Genomic DNA, 18,886 nt, shown 5'->3' with positions numbered 1-18,886 from the left:
CCCGCCGAAAAAAAGACTAGGATCCGATCTTGTCAGTTTTTTAACATCTTACATGGACCCGTTTACGCAGATAATATTTCAGTTGAGAAATATTCCACAGTCAAATAAACCTATCATTGATTAACAGACTTTAATGAGCACTCGGGAAGGGCCGTTTCCGCTCATCTGGGGGTTTTGTAAAACCAAAAATAATTCTTGTACGCTCCGCGCCAACCGATGGTGGCGCTCAGATCACATAGTCGTGCCTACAACTTTGAAAATCCTGGCTACGCCCCTGCATGCCCCTGCCCGTGTCCCATACTCCTCATTTCCCAGCCTATCTCAATAAAGTCTCCCCACACAAATTTTGTCCGATGTGATTGCACTCTCTGTTTTTGTACGATGTATATTTATCGAAAAGAATGACACAGTCATCTTAGAAGTTTTATCACGAGGATCGTAAGCATGAACTTGGCTTAGTAAACAAAAGAGTGCCAAAGGGCAAATGCTTTTCGTAAAGCTCACTCACTGGTTACACTGCACCGATACCCTCTAACTGAACCGTCAGTGATGTGTATTCAACGGCTTAAATCGTAGCATAATACCGGATCTTCGCTCGCTTGTTCTGAGATAGACATTTCCAATCAGTTTTAAACAGTCTTAGTTTGTCTTGCTACGCATGACAGAATTTCGTCCTTTGGACAAGAGCTTCATTTCAAACACTTTGCAGTGTTTATTGTTAAGTATTGTGTAAGACACTGTGTCATATAATACAGTGTAGTCGAACACACATATAGCATATAACGTGAAGTAGCTATACAGGACCTAACACTGCACTCTGATCATATAAACGATAAAAATGCAATTTCTTCGCAATAACTGGGTTTGTGCAATATTAGCTATTTGTGCCTTTGGATCAACCAGAATCTGGTCAGGTATGTTTCTATGAATGTTAATGAGCATAATTTAACAAGTTTCAAACTTTACAACAAAAATTATTGGAACTTAAGTACGGTATTGACTGCCATGTTATTCTTACAAAATGTGACACATGGCAAATGTTGAGTGTCCAGAGTAGCCTATAATGAGTGCACCGATAGATGATATTTTCATACGGGGGTGGAGTGGGGGTGGCGTTGAAGGACAATATGAAGGGAGAAACTTCACCTGCCGTTATAACTGTTTTTACTGTTGACACCATAAGGCACCACTCATGTTTTCAGTAACTTGCTATTCGTCTTGAGAACTTCTATACCGCAGGCCTGCACGTGTGTAACACATGAACTGTTGGTAACTGTATATAGGAGTAGGCTATGACATTTGTGGTAGTGAACATGGCATATCGGCATGTATACTATTCGATCCCGTATGTTGTGAGTAATGATCACTCCCCTCTAAGCGTTAAACAGTATGTACTATACAGCCTAGTCATGGCTACCGCAAGTCGGACTCGCGGTAGGCTACCTCGCAACAATGGTCACTGCACTAAGTTTATGCTTATTTCCTGATGAAATTCAGTAGAGGTCCGTTGCAATACACCAATGTCTAACATAGGAAACCAATATTAGACAATTTGTCCCCAGTATAGGGGCCATTTTAATCATTTCTGAAAAAAAAATGATAACCAAACCTGTGTTTTGAGAACAGATATTAAATTCAGCCGAATTTTAATTTGATACAATGGGCAGGGTGTCAATTTACTTTCTTGTTAAACTTTTATTGAAAATTATCTGTAGAATGAATCATGAAACCAAGAAAAGTTAAGTTTGACACTAACCGATCCTAAACCATTTACCTCCGTATAATAAAGTCATATTTTAACATTTCATGGCCATAAATTTCATTTGAATAATGTGAAGAATAAGTAAAAATATGTTGTCCTCCATTGAGTCATTGCAACATCAATATAATTATATATATTTCTGTGAAAAATATTTTAGAATCAACTGGATTCATTTAATTACTCATTCATTTCATTAAATAGTCTCGGAGTGTGTTTTAATTTGACAAATTTCAATATTGCACATTGAGTAATAACATATAAACGACCAAACGACATCAGCTGCTTGAACCTGATATAAAGGGCCGGATGAGATGGTTGGGAGAGGGAGGGGGGGGCTAAAGTCCCTGTTGGTCCAGGTTGATTAGGAGCCCAGAAAATATCAGAAAACGAATAAGGTATTCTCATTTTTATTATATACATAAGAATGCAGACTTCAAATGGCGCCCGTTGTAGTAACCGTCCCTCGGACCGGGCCTAATTGGGTCTCGAGACACATGCGGATAAAATAATGTACTTCGCTACCTCACTCACCCATATCATCACAAATTCAGCGTTCTCGCTGTACCGTGCCTTGAGTGACCGGTCACTCTCGATCGATATCCTACCTCGGTTATACCCCTCCCCCTCCCCACCCCTCCTCCTTGTCGCTGACCACGTTATCTTTCTGGATCTGTGTTTTTAGTAGCTCTCCGGACTCTTGTTTGGTGTTGACCAACCTATCTACCATGTATATACTGTACAGAACAGATAGATAAGGAAACCATATTGATAAGTATCCCATCGAAGATGATACGCCACGATATTGTTATCTGCAACATATCCTGTACAATGCAATATCCGTTTTCGTAACCTGCATGAAAAGCGCGGTATGTACTTAATGATGATAAGGTACGGATAGCAAAGAACAAAGGGTAATTATTTACTTTGTCAATGCCTGTAATCTGTTGTTGTGGTTAATGATCTTTTTTTTCTTCGAATTCATCGCTGCTATATTGACTTATACGGTTTGTGTAAACGGTTCATTGCGAAGACTTATTAAAGTAACAAATTGAAAAGATTCTTTGGTCCTTTCAGGAAATGGGTATTCGCTTCCTGTACATTTTATTTACACCATGAGTAATTGCAATACCTTTTTCTGTGAAAGCATGGTATTATTTCAAATAAAAGGAGTTTACCCCTGTTCGACCTCGCAAGAGGTCCTACGTATTATTTACAGGTGTGAAGTCACTATTCATTTACTGGTGGGATGGGTGTGAGGCGGGGGGAGGGGGTGGGAGGTAAGATATTATGCCGTCCAGGGGACAAAGAAATGTTGAAGAATTTTGTACCCACGTGAATATTGTACATATTTATGTTCTGTACACCAGTTTTATATTGTTATTTTAATATTCTGTCTGCTGTTGGGAAGGGAGAAGAGCTGATCCCCTTCATCTTAATCTGGGCTGGGGTAGGGGTGGACTAAAAGCCCCAGACGTGAACGTTGATAACAGAAGCTCACAAGACAAGTACCAAAATGCGTGTTTGCTCACGTCACGTACAACATTACATATGGGTCTTCCATTTCGTCAAATACAATTCTTTTGGTCAAACTTATCATAGTTGTAGAACAGAGTCAAAAAGTTACAAAGATTCCCTTACTAATATTTGGCTTTAATAACGCTATCCAACAAGTACTATGATTTTTCGCTCTGGGGTAAAACTAAACAGTGATTCATTTGTGAACAAGAAAGAAGACCACGTACTGTAATACGGTGCCCAATGTCACTCATGTTGTTTTCCAGCCGTCACCAGCTACATGGAATAGATTCTCTGTCTGTCTGTCTGTCTGTCTGTGCCAATAGGCCAATACTATAAGCCCAAACATCAACAAACAATACTATACTTATACTTTTAAAACGAAATTTATTGTTTTGCGCGAAACTTGATCACTTTAGGATGGGGGTCAAAAAACGAGGTCCTTTTTAAACATTGTTTAGCGCTAGGAGATCTTAATGTCATTTGATTGTGTGTCATATTTCATATAATCATGTAACTGATTTCCTTTTTAATTTATAGAAATATGAATATAATCCAATTTACCGGTAGTTAATGTTTCGGTTGTGACGTCACATAATTTGGACGAGTTCATTTATATTCATACGGTATATATGTTATAGCTAGGTTTGCTAGTACACTCGAAGTCTTGTACGATCTTCCTATATGCTGTAAACCTGTTTTGTCTACTTTGTATATTTAACATTTTTCTCTCCTCCTCTCCGCCCAATCAGTATCTGGCCAGACAACTGTAACAACACCTACACCGCCAGTCTTAGAATCAACCACCAAATATGTATCTACAACTCTTAATAATCTTACTACAACGCCCAAGTTTGCTGAGACTGTATCCAGTACTGAACAGCTACTTACGACAACGCCTGAATTAGACGAAACCGTACCCAGTACTGAACAGCTTCTTACTACAACGCCTGAATTAGACGAAACCGTATCCAGTACTAAACAGCTTCTTACTACAACGCCAGAATTAGTCGAAACCGTACCCAGTACTGAACAGCTACTTACTACAACGCCAGAATTAGTCGAAACCGTACCCAGTACTGAACAGCTACTTACTACAACACCAGAATTAGACGAAACCGTACCCAGTACTGAAAAGCTACTTACTACAACGCCTGAATTAGACGAAACCGTACCCAGTACTGAACAGCTAGTTACTACAACGCCAGAATTAGTCGAAACCGTACCCAGTACTGAACAGCTACTTACTACAACACCAGAATTAGACGAAACCGTACCCAGTACTAAAGAGCTACTTACTACAACACCAGAATTAGTCGAAACCGTACCCAGTACTAAAGAGCTACTTACTACAACGCCAGAATTAGACGAAACCGTACCCAGTACTGAACAGCTACTTACGACAACGCCAGAATTAGACGAAACCGTACCCAGTACTGAACAGCTACTTACTACAACGCCAGAATTAGACGAAACCGTACCAAGTACTGAACAGCTACTTATTACAACACCAGAATTAGTCGAAACCGTACCCAGTACTAAAGAGATACTTACTACAACGCCTGAATTAGACGAAACCGCACCCAGTACTAAAGAACTACTTACTTCGACATCAATTCAACCCAAACACACTGTAAATACTACATCAACACTACGTACTGCTGGTTTTTCGGACATTATCAACACAGCGGATTTCGGGACGCCAGACTTTGGTACGTTTGGAACGGAGCTGTTCACGACTGACAGTAATAAACCATCTACGAGAATCTTCGATGTAACGACGAAGAAATCTACTCGAGCACCAACGTCAAGGTCAACTAGTTCCGTCACTCCTGAAAAGACACGTTACCCGCCTACAACTCTACCTGTCTTCAAAGGAACTGGTAGGAATATGTTTTACTTTATGTTCGCAAATGAAAAAGTATAGACTATATGGTGGTAATTATATTTTTAAGACGGTCTAGCTCGTTGAACATATAGAACCATAGCCGTTGAACAAGGATATATACTTACTATGCTACAAAAAGCTGTTATTCACAAGTTGTTGCTGGTTGGACTCAATCTTTATGAAATGATCAATATTCGATGACCATATTCAATATTCGTTGACCATATCAAACATAAACTACGGCCAATCTTAAAGCATGGTGGCTACCACTCTGGCTTATAGCACGATACAAGGTAGCAAGCTCTCAATAACATATCTACCACTGTAAGTAGCCGATGCGAGAAATAAAACTGAGGCTCTGTTTCTTACTGTTCGGTAGCACACTCACTCTGCACGGCGACACTCCACTCCCATTATACCTGATTTGGCACATGTGTTCTGTGCATTAATATAGCATACTCCCATTACCTGATTTGACACCTGTATGGAGCTACTATTCGTATTAGCAGCTCCATGCCATAGCCGTAAATAAAGGCAATGTTCTATGCTTTAATATAGCATACTCCCATTACCAGATTTCGCACCTGTTTTCGGATTGGAAGTATAAAGAGGCGCTGTTCAACACATGCACTCCCGTTGTTGGTATAGAGCAACTATCGGGATTACAAGCTTTAAACGAGAGTCGTATGAAGAGGCTCCATTATATACTTTAAGGTAGCACAATCCCATTAACAAAGTGATCTACATGGAGCTATACTCTTCGAATGAGAAGCTTGATTTCAAATGTCGTAAAAGAGACTTCTATACTGTAAATTAGCCCATCCTCATTGCTAATGCTATAGTATTTATGTGGAGCTACCAGCCACAGTGGTATCCTCCATGTAGCATGCCGTGTTACAAGAAAGTGAATAGGGAGGCAGGCGCTGGGGGGGGGGGGTAGAGGTAAAAGTCACTAATTAACAAAGTTTTACATTCTCCGTCAAGTCAAACGATTGTACAATACCTTCTTCAATATTCTACTCTTATATGTTGTGTATCCTTCTTTCTTCTTTTTTTGTTTTGTCATAGACGCACAAAAGACTGTTGTCATAGAGATAAAAGTTTTAGATGAAAGTAGTCAGGGTTGTAATCCAACAGACCAATCAACATGTGAAGATTTCAAAGCGTACTTTAAGAACCAGGTAGGTGACATTGATTTTATTAAGCTTAGCGTATATATATTTGGGGGGAAAACACAGAAGAGATTTGCCAAGTTTTTTATATTGTATTTCAATTTGATTTTCTATCCTCCGGTTGCATTTATGGTTTTGGATTCCTTTTATCTGTAACTTCAATGAAAGCGATTGTAGTCACACGTATAGGCTGGCACCAAACGAGAACAGCATATAACTTGTGGTCTACACCGCTAAGGTCTACATACACATTATTTACCGTCCCAATCACCCCTCCTTTACCCCTCCCCTGTCCCCACCTTCCAATACCCATCCCATATTCTCCGATCTCAATTCCTTCGTTTTGGTTCGCATTTTGTAGTTTCTGTTGGAATAAGTCGCTCTTGCCCTTACCCTCTTATTTGAAAGGAATAACATTCGTGCTGATCGATTAGAATCAAATTTATTGGACTTTTCTTCAACTAATTATATAAATATATCAAATTTGCTTCCCTTTTTTCTCTCTCTTTCAGTTAATTGCTACCTACTCAACGATTGAAGGTTTTTCTGACATTGTGATTGACAGGCTCAGGTAACGCTGCATTTATGTATATTTATATATATATATATATATATATATATATATATATATAAATATACATAAATATATATAAATATATATATATAATTATATATAAATATAAATATATATATATAAATATATATATATGTGTGAGTGTGTGTGTCTGAGGTGTACATATATATATATATGTACGAATATGCAGATAGTATCCACTTAACACTATTGAACATATACAGATAAGGCGCTTTTCGCATTGTTTTAGATTATCCCACTCAATGCCGTTTCAAATGTATATATATTCTTTTTTATATTTCATTATAGAAAAGGTAGTATTATCGTATCTCACACGGTGGTTTATAGCTACAATGATATGACAGCAGCTGACAGAGGCCTAACGGCAGATGAGATTTATTCCCAAACAGTTGGCCCGGGAATTCAGAATGGGAAAATTGGAGGATTAAAGGTTGATTCTTGCGACCACTGCGACGATCCGAAAGGTTAGAAAGTTCATCTCCCTTCATTACTATTATTTGTTTGTTTTTCCTTTTTGCCACCATTTTACAGCATTTAGCATTGAATAATGAACATACCCCTGTAGAATATGTAATGTGTCCCAAGGGACTAAGAGACTAAGGTCGTCTTAAGGACTAAGTCGTCTTTAGGACCCAGCCGTCTTGAAGACTAAGGTCGGCTTAAGGACTAAGTCGTCTTAAGGACTAGATTGCCCATAATAAAGGAGACACAAACCCAAACATCACTGGTAAAGATAACTGCCATGGACAACTTTCCAAAGAGCTAAGAAACATGATATTTCGTTTGGAGATATCACACATTTCATGTTCCTTCACATGCAACGTCGAAGACTTGAGCAAGTCTAAATATACCATCATCGAGCCACGTTTAACTTTAAAGTGTTGCTTTATTTGCTATGCTGCAAACGAAGTGGGTTTTGATAATGATGAATCTTAACTAGCGTCACCAAATCATGGAATTGATTCATTGTTTTAACTATAAAATCCAGCAAAAAATATGCAAAGAAAAACAAAACAAAGCAAAAAGGTTAAGATATTTGTGACACTATGACATCATAGATTTACAAAATGACAGCCCCCCCCCCCCCACCCCGACAGAACTAAGGATATCTCCTTAAATCCAATGGAATTACCTGTAATACAAAGAAACGTTATAAACTTTCACAAAATAATGTGACAATGGTGTTATCATTTTGGTTCTTATTATGCAAGAAATTAGTTGAGTTGTCAATTAATATTAAACCTTGGCTAGTATAGATTTGCTGTGCCATGTAAATTATCTATATACCTCTTTTAAGGAATCACATAATATATTGTAACAAATTAACCGATAATGAATTGCAATAATGAGGTCTGAAATTAGTATATGCATAAATAATAAAGTCTTTTACTGAAAAAAATCCTAAATAGCAAAGATCAACAATATTTTCTAATCTTTGTGGCATATCTTTTTTCTTTCTCTTATTGCAGAGACGACGGATTTGTGTAGCATGAAAGGCAATGCTGAGTGTGCAATATCTCACATGGAAGTAAAATGTGATCCTGCGTCAAATTACGTGCTCTGCGTATCGCCTTGTGCTGATACAGATGATCCCTTCTGTGCTTCTGCGGGAGAATGTCATCAACAGGAAGGATACGAAGCAGAATGCGAGTAAGGATATAATGTCAAGTGTCCAAATAGCATGGGTTGGGCCTGGAATATCTGGCAGCCTGGAATGGCTCGTGTAGTCTGGAATGGAGGGGGATGGAATGGGTGGGGTCTGGAAAAGGTAATTATATGGAATTGGTTGAGGCATGGAATGGAAAGGGCCTGGAATGGATATAGGGCCCTGGAATGGGTGGGGGCCTGGAAATGGGTGGGGATCTGGAATGGTTTGGTATCTGGAATGACGGGGAGTCTTGTTGTGACATGAAAGAGGTGGGGCCTGGATTGGGTAGGGGGATGGAATGGATTGGGGATTGGAATGGATAGGTGCCTGGAATGTATAGGTGTCTGGTATGGGTATATCCTGCCATGGAATGAATGGCGAGTTCTGCTTTGGCAATCTGAAAATAAGTTTGCGATTTGTTTCATGCGTAACATCCATTTTACCGTACCAAGTAACTCCGTATCTCTCTATTCACACTATAATATACAGTGCACAAACAAGTGCCTCGGTCAGCCTATAAATTTCCGACAGAGAACTGCAATGCACGGAAGAAACATTGAAGAATTTTGTATAGAGAAGTCTCACGCTTAACGTAAAATTTCGTTTATCATGTTAACATAAAATTAATAGTATAGGGAAACCACTGGGGGTAGGGGGCGGATGGGGTAGGAGGGGGGTAAGCGCGAGGAATGGTGACCAAGTTAATCCAGATGCTTTCTTCTTCGGAATACTGAAAGGACTCAAACGTATATTGTATGTATAATGTTATAGGTGTTTGTTCTCATTTACATTGAGTGTACAGTTGTTGTTTGCTCATATTTACGTTGTATGTACTGTTGCTGTTTGTTCCTATATACATTGTATGTACTGTTGGTTTTGTTGACTCTTATTTACATTGTATGTATTGTTGGGTTTTTTTTACTCTTATTTACATTGTATATACTGTTGTTGTTTACTCTTATATACATTGTATGTAGTGTTGTTTCTTCTTATTGACATTGTATGTACTGTTGTTGTTTGCTCTTATATACGTTGTATGTATGTAGTGTTGTTTCTTCTTATTGACATTGTATGTACTGTTGTTTTGTTTGTTCTTATTTACATTGTATGTACTGTTGTTGTTGTTTGTTCTTATTTACATTGTATGTACTGTTGTTGTTGTTTGTTCTTATCTACATTGTATGTACTGTTGTTGTTTGTTCTTATCTACATTGTATGTACTGTTGTTGTTGTTTGTTCTTATTTACATTGTATGTACTGTTGTTTTGTTTGTTCTTATTTACATTGTATGTACTGTTGTTTTGTTTGTTCTTATCTACATTGTATGTACTGTTGTTGTTGTTGTTTGTTCTTATTTACATTGTATGTACTGTTGTTTTGTTTGTTCTTATTTACATTGTATGTACTGTTGTTGTTGTTTGTTCTTATCTACATTGTATGTACTGTTGTTGTTTGTTCTTATCTACATTGTATGTACTGTTGTTGTTGTTTGTTCTTATTTACATTGTATGTACTGTTGTTTTGTTTGTTCTTATTTACATTGTATGTACTGTTGTTTTGTTTGTTCTTATCTACATTGTATGTACTGTTGTTGTTGTTTGTTCTTATTTACATTGAATGTACTGTTGTTGTTGGTGTTTGTTCTTATTTACTTTGTATGAACTGTTCTTGTTTGCTTTTATTTACATTTTATGTACCGTTGTTGTTGTTTGTTCTTATTTACATTGAATGTACTGTTGTTGTTGGTGTTTGTTCTTATTTACATTGAATATACTGTTGTTGTTTGCTCTTATATACGTTGTATGTACTGTTGTTTTGTTTGTTCTTATTTACATTGTATGTACTGTTGTTTTGTTTGTTCTTATTTACATTGTATGTACTGTTGTTGTTTGTTCTTATCTACATTGTATGTACTGTTGTTGTTTGTTCTTATCTACATTGTATGTACTGTTGTTGTTGTTTGTTCTTGTTTACATTGTATGTACTGTTGTTTTGTTTGTTCTTATTTACATTGTATGTACTGTTGTTTTGTTTGTTCTTATCTACATTGTATGTACTGTTGTTGTTGTTTGTTCTTATTTACATTGAATGTACTGTTGTTGTTGGTGTTTGTTCTTATTTACTTTGTATGAAACTGTTCTTGTTTGCTTTTATTTACATTTTATGTACCGTTGTTGTTGTTTGTTCTTATTTACATTGAATGTACTGTTGTTGTTGGTGTTTGTTCTTATTTACATTGAATGTACTGTTGTTTTGTTTGTTCTTATTTACATTGTATGTATACTGTTGTTGTTGTTTGCTCTTATCTACATTGTATGTACTGTTGTTTTGTTTGTTCTTATTTACATTGTATGTACTGTTGTTGTTTGTTCTTATCTACATTGTATGTACTATTGTTGTTGTTTGTTCTTATTTACATTGAATGTACTGTTGTTGTTTGTTCTTATTTACTTTGTATGAACTGTTCTTGTTTGCTTTTATTTACATTTTATGTACCGTTGTTGTTGTTTGTTCTTATTTACATTGAATGTACTGTTGTTGTTGGTGTTTGTTCTTATTTACATTGAATGTACTGTTGTTGTTTGTTCTTATTTACTTTGTATGCACTGTTGTTGTTTGCTCTAATCTACATTGTATGTACTGTTGTTGATGTTTACTTTTATTTACAGATGCTCAAGGGACGATACTGGATTTTACTTCGGGGACAGATGTAGTAACTATTTTAATCAAAGAGCAACCATACTTGGTGTTGCTATCACCGGCGGTTTTATTTTCGGTATCATAGTGACGATTGTAATTATCCGATGTCGACGCCGAAGAAGGCGAATGGGCGGGTATAGACAATATTACACAGATGATATGGGAGAGGAAGGTTATTTATGGTAAGAATTTCATCTTGCTTTATTTTAAGTTGGTCTCGGGCGCGTGTGTTCGCGCTCAATGTATGTATGTCAATTTGTCTCAGTGTGTTGGATTATGTACCATTCTGGGATTGCGAATGCAATACCATTTTTCATCATCACACCTGCAGTATTGTTCTGATTTGATTATTCCATATCCCATAATACCAAACTGATTGATTGGTTGGTTGATTGACGTCTTCCCCTCCCTATCTTCGACTCTAATACTCACTTATAATTCGCCATAATTAGTAAGAGTTCAAGGCTTGATTTCATTTATAGAATGTACACGGAAACCTTGTAAATATCACCTATTGTGTTACGAATTAGAACGTAAAAAATATTCTGATATAAATTGGAACTAAATTACATCGCTTAAGGTAGAAATATTTCTCTTCAAAATACGTAACAACAAATTAAAGCCTGAGCTTTGCAAACTTCTATCATAGCTCTTCCATATTTTAAGTTGTAAACATCAAACTTCAAGGATTTTCCAGCTTGTCTTTTATATTTTGCAAAATGAGAAATTCTAGAACCGTCACTGTTAAGTTACAATAGCCTATATGTAAGTAGTATAAAAGCTGTCAACGATGGGAATAAATTATTCCTTGACAATCTTGTGTAAGTAATCATTGAACTACAAATAAACGTACAACATATGTCAAGTATCAACAATTTTAACAATTTAACATTTTAACAACGTACTTTCTGTACTTACACTGCCACTTAAAGATTGTATAAATGCAGGCTAAATGGCCACTTGATGGTGCCATGAAATACATAAGCGGTTGTTTTGATTGACCATCAACGCACAATCACGTGTGCTCTCTACACGTATGATTTAAAGCGGTGGGACGTTTTCCATGTGTATATCACAAAGTGTAGGCCTACAGTATATATTTCATGGTAGCACACGCCATTACTCCCCCAATCGACTTACACAATAAACAACTAAACGGGCAAACAGCTGTGGTCTCTTAAATACCGTACATAAGTTTTGAGTATTAGTGGCTATAGGTGCAGCGCTAAAACCTTACCGGATAGGTGACAAGTTGGCCATTTATGGCAACTTTAGTGTTAGTGCAATGATTATGTACAATTCCAGCTCAGTAGGTAGGCCTATGCTCAATTTTGTAGATCCGAACTTCTTTTTTTCCGCGAAGAACAACTGTGACAGCTAAAGGTATAAAGTGAGCTAAATTGCATAATTTTCTGTTTTTTTCTTCTTTTGTGGTTGTTTTTTGCTGCACATATAAATACAACGTATTCAAGGAGAGTATGTTTGGCCCCTTACCTGAATATTACATTGTTTGGTAGGAGTGAGACGCAACGCAAATATCACCCAAAAGTCATTCGAAACTATATAAGTTATGCTTGGATGTGGTTCTATGTAAATAATTCAAATCACTGTATTAATAATAATTACTGATGTCATTACGAATGAAAAACAAGAATTGTTATTTTGGTAGAAAAAGACGTTGAAATGATTGGGTGATCCAATAGCAGGAATACATAATATTGTTTTTGTTCCCTTCTTTGATCATCACGGGTTACCTATACCTTTATCCATACCTTTGCTATTCTGCTATCATTTTGCGTTTGATTTGTACTTGGAGTGTGATACAATTAGTGTATTTTCTTAACCGTCAATGTACTTTGCGTTCAAAGCCTTATCCAAAATGCATTTTTTTATTAAAGAATATTAGTTTTATTGGCTGTAGAAAGGATTTTTACAATGTAAAGAAAGAAAAAGACGACATTTCAATATGATGAAATCACTCACTGTTCTCAGACACATTATCATGAAACTTAAGCAAATCATATTTTCGCCAATAAACATGCTATCATGATATCAAGCATGCAAACAAATTTACAGCCACTTTTTCTTTGGCAACAGTAAACGTTTCATTATTGTAGTGTTCCTGTACCACAGGGTCATCAAATGTTTTTTATTTTATTTTATTTTATATATTTTGATATTTTCATGCAGGAATGAAAGTTATGCCCTCGACGGAGAAACGCAAGCATTAGAAGAGACAGCGAACGAACCTAAACTAGAATTCGCGTTTGATTCGAGCATCAGTAATCACTATTGAAGCGTGTATTGAAAGTGACGTCAGCAAGAAAGCGCCTTTTTATTTCCACTTATTTATTCTTAATGAGATTGGGTTACACATACAGGTCAAAGATTGTTGGTGTACTATATGTGTAATGTTGCTAAAAGCATCATTTATATCAAGTTGTTTTTTGTTGAAGCTTTCAAGATTCTCATAAAGGAGCTTCGTAGAGCTTATTTGTTTCTTTCTCAAATATTTATTAAATTTTCTTAGTATTAGAATATTGTGGTAAAATATTGTTAACAAATTAATGTAAGAAATGTCTGCAAAAATAAAACACGCCTGGACGATACATTCATCGGAATCAAATGCAGGAATCCATTATTTCTAATTAATTATTCATCTACGAATGCAAAAAGTCACAAAGGGAATCAATTTATCAAAAAACATTCCTTTTATCAAGTGTCGCCTTTTGTCTGTTTGTTTCGTCCGAGTTCATCTAACAATATAGAAAAAAATAATAATATCTATCAGTAATTTAAAAACGTTTCTTTTAACTAATTAAAGTTTCCTTCAAGGAGTTTTTGTTGATATTCGTTGGCATAATCTATCATTTTTTTTTGATTAGTAACTATATCAACCTTTATGCAAGTCCACCATGCAATGAAAAAGCTGCAAGACAAAAAAATAAATATATTGTCCAAATTGATCGTATTTTTGTTGTTGCTGGTAATCATAATGATCGAAGCAGTATTTGACATGACTGATCATTTCACTGAAATTCTAATAGTAATATCCAAGAGAGCATAACAAAAGTAGAAAAGTTGGGTATTTTTTAGCCATATTTTGTGTTTAAAACAAGGATATTGAAGATGAACGCGGGGGGGGGGGGGCGGGGTGCATTGGGCACTTTGCATTATTTAGAGTATAATTGACTTAAAGAAACGTTTGTGATTGGTGACTTCAATATGACGTCATCCATCTTTCGATAAAAGAAGTCATAGAACTGAACGAATTCACAAGACCACTTGCACCTTTCCTAAATTTACTAAAATTAAATAAAAATTTACTAAAATTAACTTTAAAAGCATGTATGAAATATTAACCAATATTAGTCATATAGTATCATTTGTTCCACTTGATTACGATATTCTATTATTTCAATCAAATATTTCAGTACTAACTATTTGATATTTCATAATTAAATTATTTCAAGATTGTTATATGACGAGAATTCTTTCCACATATTTCACGATACTAATAATTCCATCCACATTGCATACTTTTTTGTGTGTGTGCGAAATATTCAGATTATTGTACAAAGTCTACAATTAAATGTAGTTTAAATCTTTAACACAATTATTATGGTTTATTTGTACAGTTACTTCCAGTTTTTGTCACTTGCAAATTCTAAAGCATCCTGGCATAAAAACAAAGTTGATCGGAGATCACATTGCAGCCTTCTTACTGGTTACAGGCCTACCTTTAATGATGAGCTAAGCTTATTGTTTATATATTTTTACTACTATTGGTTTCTTTTTCTGGTCAATGTACTTTTACCGTCGTTGCTTGACTTCCACCTTACGGTAATATAAATAGGCTAATACATGTAGTTTCAAATATGGCAAGGAAAGGTATTAATCACGTTAAGGTACTTCATCCTTGAATTATCGCATGCTTTTTTCCCCTGTTATTTACGAAACGGTGAGTTTTACCTTTTCTCTCCAAACGCTTAGTCATTTTTGTTAAAAGGTTATCGAGCAACTGGGGAAACAATAGAAAGATGGGCTAATAGACCAATTAAGTAACGATGCGCCGATAAAGCAATCAGTCATGCATAACTTTTGCTGCTTAACATTTTGTATATGTTAGCATTGACGAGCCGCCTAATAAAATCAAAACGTGAACGCGAGGAGGAAGTGCGACGGTAGCTTAAGACACCCCTTCTCCCCTCCCACGGGAGCACATGTTCCTACAGGGACGTTAATACTTACTGCGTCCAATGTCACAAAATCGACTGATATCGTTCCAAAATATAGCACCATTTTACACCTTAGCAACCTTAACTATTAAAAAAAATTGACCCTCTCTCAGGACGGTGGATCAATGGTTCACATCTTCCGTATCCGCACCACCCCATTGAAAATCCTGCGTTTGACTGGACACATGCCGTCATACATGGCGTAGAAATTATTATATAGTAAATCGAAGTGTCTGGTTGGATCATGCCATGTATGTTATGAGGGCTTGGCCTTTCCCCAGAACGACCTTTTTTTTAAGAGGGTCTATAAAGGAACATAGGAATTGGTTACTAACCTACTACAGATTTTCGTTAAAGCTTATACCATGATCATATCTGTTTTTCATTGAAAGTTTTGAAGAATTCTTAGAAGCCATTTTCTGCGACTCAACAGTTTATCTCACAAACACAGATAATTCCCTAATCGGAGCTCTCGTCAACAAGTGGGAATATAATTTGAATGGTCACAACTTCCAGGAGATTATTTCTGTCAATTTTAAAGTATGAATCTAATACTGGTGCCCATTACTGTTGAAATTCTCCATCTAGGCAAACTCGTGACGTCAGAACATTATTAATATTAATCCATTACTCTTATGGGTCATATGGCAAAACTAATAAGGCGCTAGATTATTTGAATACAAGATTTTTATAACAAACAAAAACAAAACAACAGCAATACAGAACTATTTAGATTACAAAAACTATTTAGATTATATAAAACAATATCTGCATAAAGCCGTGGAGCAGCGTGCAATATTTTTCATGATCTGTCATATTTACTCTGTCACCCTGATCAATTCATATTAAAAATTCGTTGCTAAATTATAGCGAATAAGGTTCTTCGATTGTTGTGTTGTTTATTTCTTATAGAAGTGTTTTTTTCTTTTTGTAATATAAATCGATCAATTCTCTCTCTCTCTCTCAATTCTCAATTTAAAATAAACATTTTAAAATATAATTTAAGACAGAATTGGTCAATTTCGGTTAAGTGGTAGTTATATACCAGGAGGTTTCCTTTTGTCACGCACAAATGTCAAGTATCGATCAACTATATTTATTTGACGACTGCATTTTAATATCAAATGAAAAAAGTTAATTTTCAAAAAGAGGCCGTTTTTGTAAACTTAAATTTCGTCTGCATGCTCGAATGAAAGAGTTTAAATTACAGCTTATATAATTTGCTACTATATAGACAGAGGGTAAGTGTAACTCGTTAGAGAAATTATGTTTTACAAATATAACAGTTAGATGGTAGAGTGTAGGTGATGCGCGTGATCAAGTGTAGGTGATGCGCGTGATCAAGTGTAGGTGATGCGCGTGATCAAGTGTGGGTAATGTGCGTGATCGTGCCGCGCGTAACAAGTGAAGATGATTTGTGATTCACGTGTATGTTACGTGATTGATCCGTGAAGGTGACGTTTGTGATCAAGTGTAAAGGCAATCCCAGATCATCGAAACTGCTACTATCCCTTCTTCGGTGTCGTACTAAGAAAATACTCTAATTTGTTTGTAATTTACATATCATGAGTATTCATTCAGCCGGGGTGGGGGGTGGGGGGGGGGGGGGGGTGGGGGTTTGCACCAGACCCAGCACCATCCTTCCCTTTCTATGCTAGAACCCACTTAGGTGGGTTTAACTCGTAACTACAAAGCAAAGCTAGCGTAAACTTCATACGTGGTCTGCACGTCCACCTTAACGTCCACATTTAGTGAGTAAAACCAAATTTGTAAGGTCAACGATTACTTTAGGTCAACAGAGTTGCACGTCTGAACCTTGTTAGCACAATTAATCCAACAGTAAAACTTGTTAGAACTTTATAGATCAATCTTAGCGAGTACAAGAATTCTTTAAAATGCCGTGAAAGGTGAAAGACCATTTGATGTCAACAGAGGTCAAAATTCGGAAACTTTGTAGACAACATAACTCCAAAGGTAAAACATGGATGAACTTCATTCTTTGTATGTAGATCCATCTCTGTAAGTACAAGAACCGTGAAGTATTCTGTACACACATGATAACTCCTAAAGCATATAGCGTACATGACACCTTGAGGTGTATAGGTCCAAATGTGTGCAAGAATTTTGCTGGTCACAGGAAGTCAACAATATCTAACCGTGAAAATGTTATCTTCAGAGTTTCATCAACTTCTCATGTAAACTTGTGACATGGCTTGCTGGTTCCCATTGGGGATGATGCAGTGAGGTTCAAGTCCCTGTCAGATTTCTCGGAGTTACTCCACTATAAAGAACATGAAATGACTCATTAGTTTTGCTGAGAATAACAGGGTTTCTTTAAGAGGTGGGGTGGGGTGGGGGTGGACAACATGGTTCAAGAAAAATACGATGCATATACTAAAATACTTGTTATATTTACGGGTATTTCCTTTATGTGACTGCACATGCATTTTTTGTCAATAATTTTTACAATTAGTTAAACTTGGATATTACATCTCATTCAAAAACTTGTTTTAATGCAATGCTAACTTCATCTATTTTTCTTTACCATGAAGACAGGTTTGAAATAAAACCAAACCTTGTATATAACACTGATAATAATATGATAAAATATATACATATAAATAGACATACATGCGTGACTTCTTCGTTCAATTTACACACAAATTTAAATAATATTCTATACTACAATAACAATAATAGACCGTGTGCGTGTTTAAAAAAAAGTATCAAATATTAGCATACTTTGAGTGTTAAGGCTATAGAACTCTCTGTCCCTTTGCAATTTTGCTATATCAAAGATGCTACACATAATAATAACAATAATAACTATCAACATGTGCGTAAAGAACATTAGCTTGATTAGATAAATACAATAATAACGTTCGCTACTTCTAAGCAGTAAAGGTTGGTATGAAATATTGTTGGTTCATTGAATGATGATTGCTTCGAGCTGATCAGATGTTCACTCAATTTTTAAACACGTAAAATTAAACATCATCAAAGGTTTACGATTTACTTCAGGAAAATCAACACGGTGCTCGGCCCTTAATTCACACCCTCCTACACCCCCCCCCCCCCAATACACACCCCCTTTATCTTCAAGAACAAATAACACTATATTGAAATCTTAAAGTGTCATTTTCACAAGTCGAAACTTCTTTTAAAAATAAAACTACCAATGGGGTGAGTTCCGTTTAAGGCGTAATAAAAGGTAAGGCAGATGTTTTGCGTTTATTTTGGTAAATTTATCCAAGTGCCATAAGAAAACTTCTCGTGTGACTATGATTAATGCTACAATAAAAGAGTGCGTGGACGACGAAGTGCATAGGGTAGAACAGTATCATTATTTACCTTATTACCATGTAATG

The 18,886-nt window shown here is 36.1% G+C and overlaps 1 protein-coding gene across 1 annotated transcript; it reads left to right on the top strand.

Moving 5' to 3' along the window:
- Positions 1-510: 510 nt before the first annotated feature.
- Positions 511-13,877, top strand: LOC139964782 (uncharacterized). The gene is made up of 8 exons (XM_071966745.1): positions 511-914; positions 4,030-5,160; positions 6,234-6,346; positions 6,850-6,908; positions 7,221-7,396; positions 8,402-8,582; positions 11,250-11,462; positions 13,471-13,877. The coding sequence occupies exons 1-8, from the start codon at positions 839-841 to the stop codon at positions 13,574-13,576; spliced, it is 2,055 nt and encodes a 684-aa protein (XP_071822846.1). The 5' UTR covers positions 511-838; the 3' UTR covers positions 13,577-13,877.
- Positions 13,878-18,886: the final 5,009 nt, after the last annotated feature.

Source organism: Apostichopus japonicus, chromosome 23, assembly GCF_037975245.1.
Source record: "Apostichopus japonicus isolate 1M-3 chromosome 23, ASM3797524v1, whole genome shotgun sequence".
Classification (NCBI taxonomy): domain Eukaryota; kingdom Metazoa; phylum Echinodermata; class Holothuroidea; order Aspidochirotida; family Stichopodidae; genus Apostichopus; species Apostichopus japonicus.
This window is presented reverse-complemented; position numbering and strand designations above follow the sequence as displayed.

Excerpts from the sequence above, each read along its gene's own strand:
- LOC139964782 (XM_071966745.1), top strand. The coding sequence starts at position 839 with ATGCAATTTCTTCGCAATAACTGGGTTTGTGCAATATTAGCTATTTGT. Across the intron at positions 6,347-6,849 it reads AAGCGTACTTTAAGAACCAG|TTAATTGCTACCTACTCAAC; the intron begins GTAGGTGACATT and ends TCTCTCTTTCAG. Across the intron at positions 6,909-7,220 it reads ATTGTGATTGACAGGCTCAG|AAAAGGTAGTATTATCGTAT; the intron begins GTAACGCTGCAT and ends ATTTCATTATAG.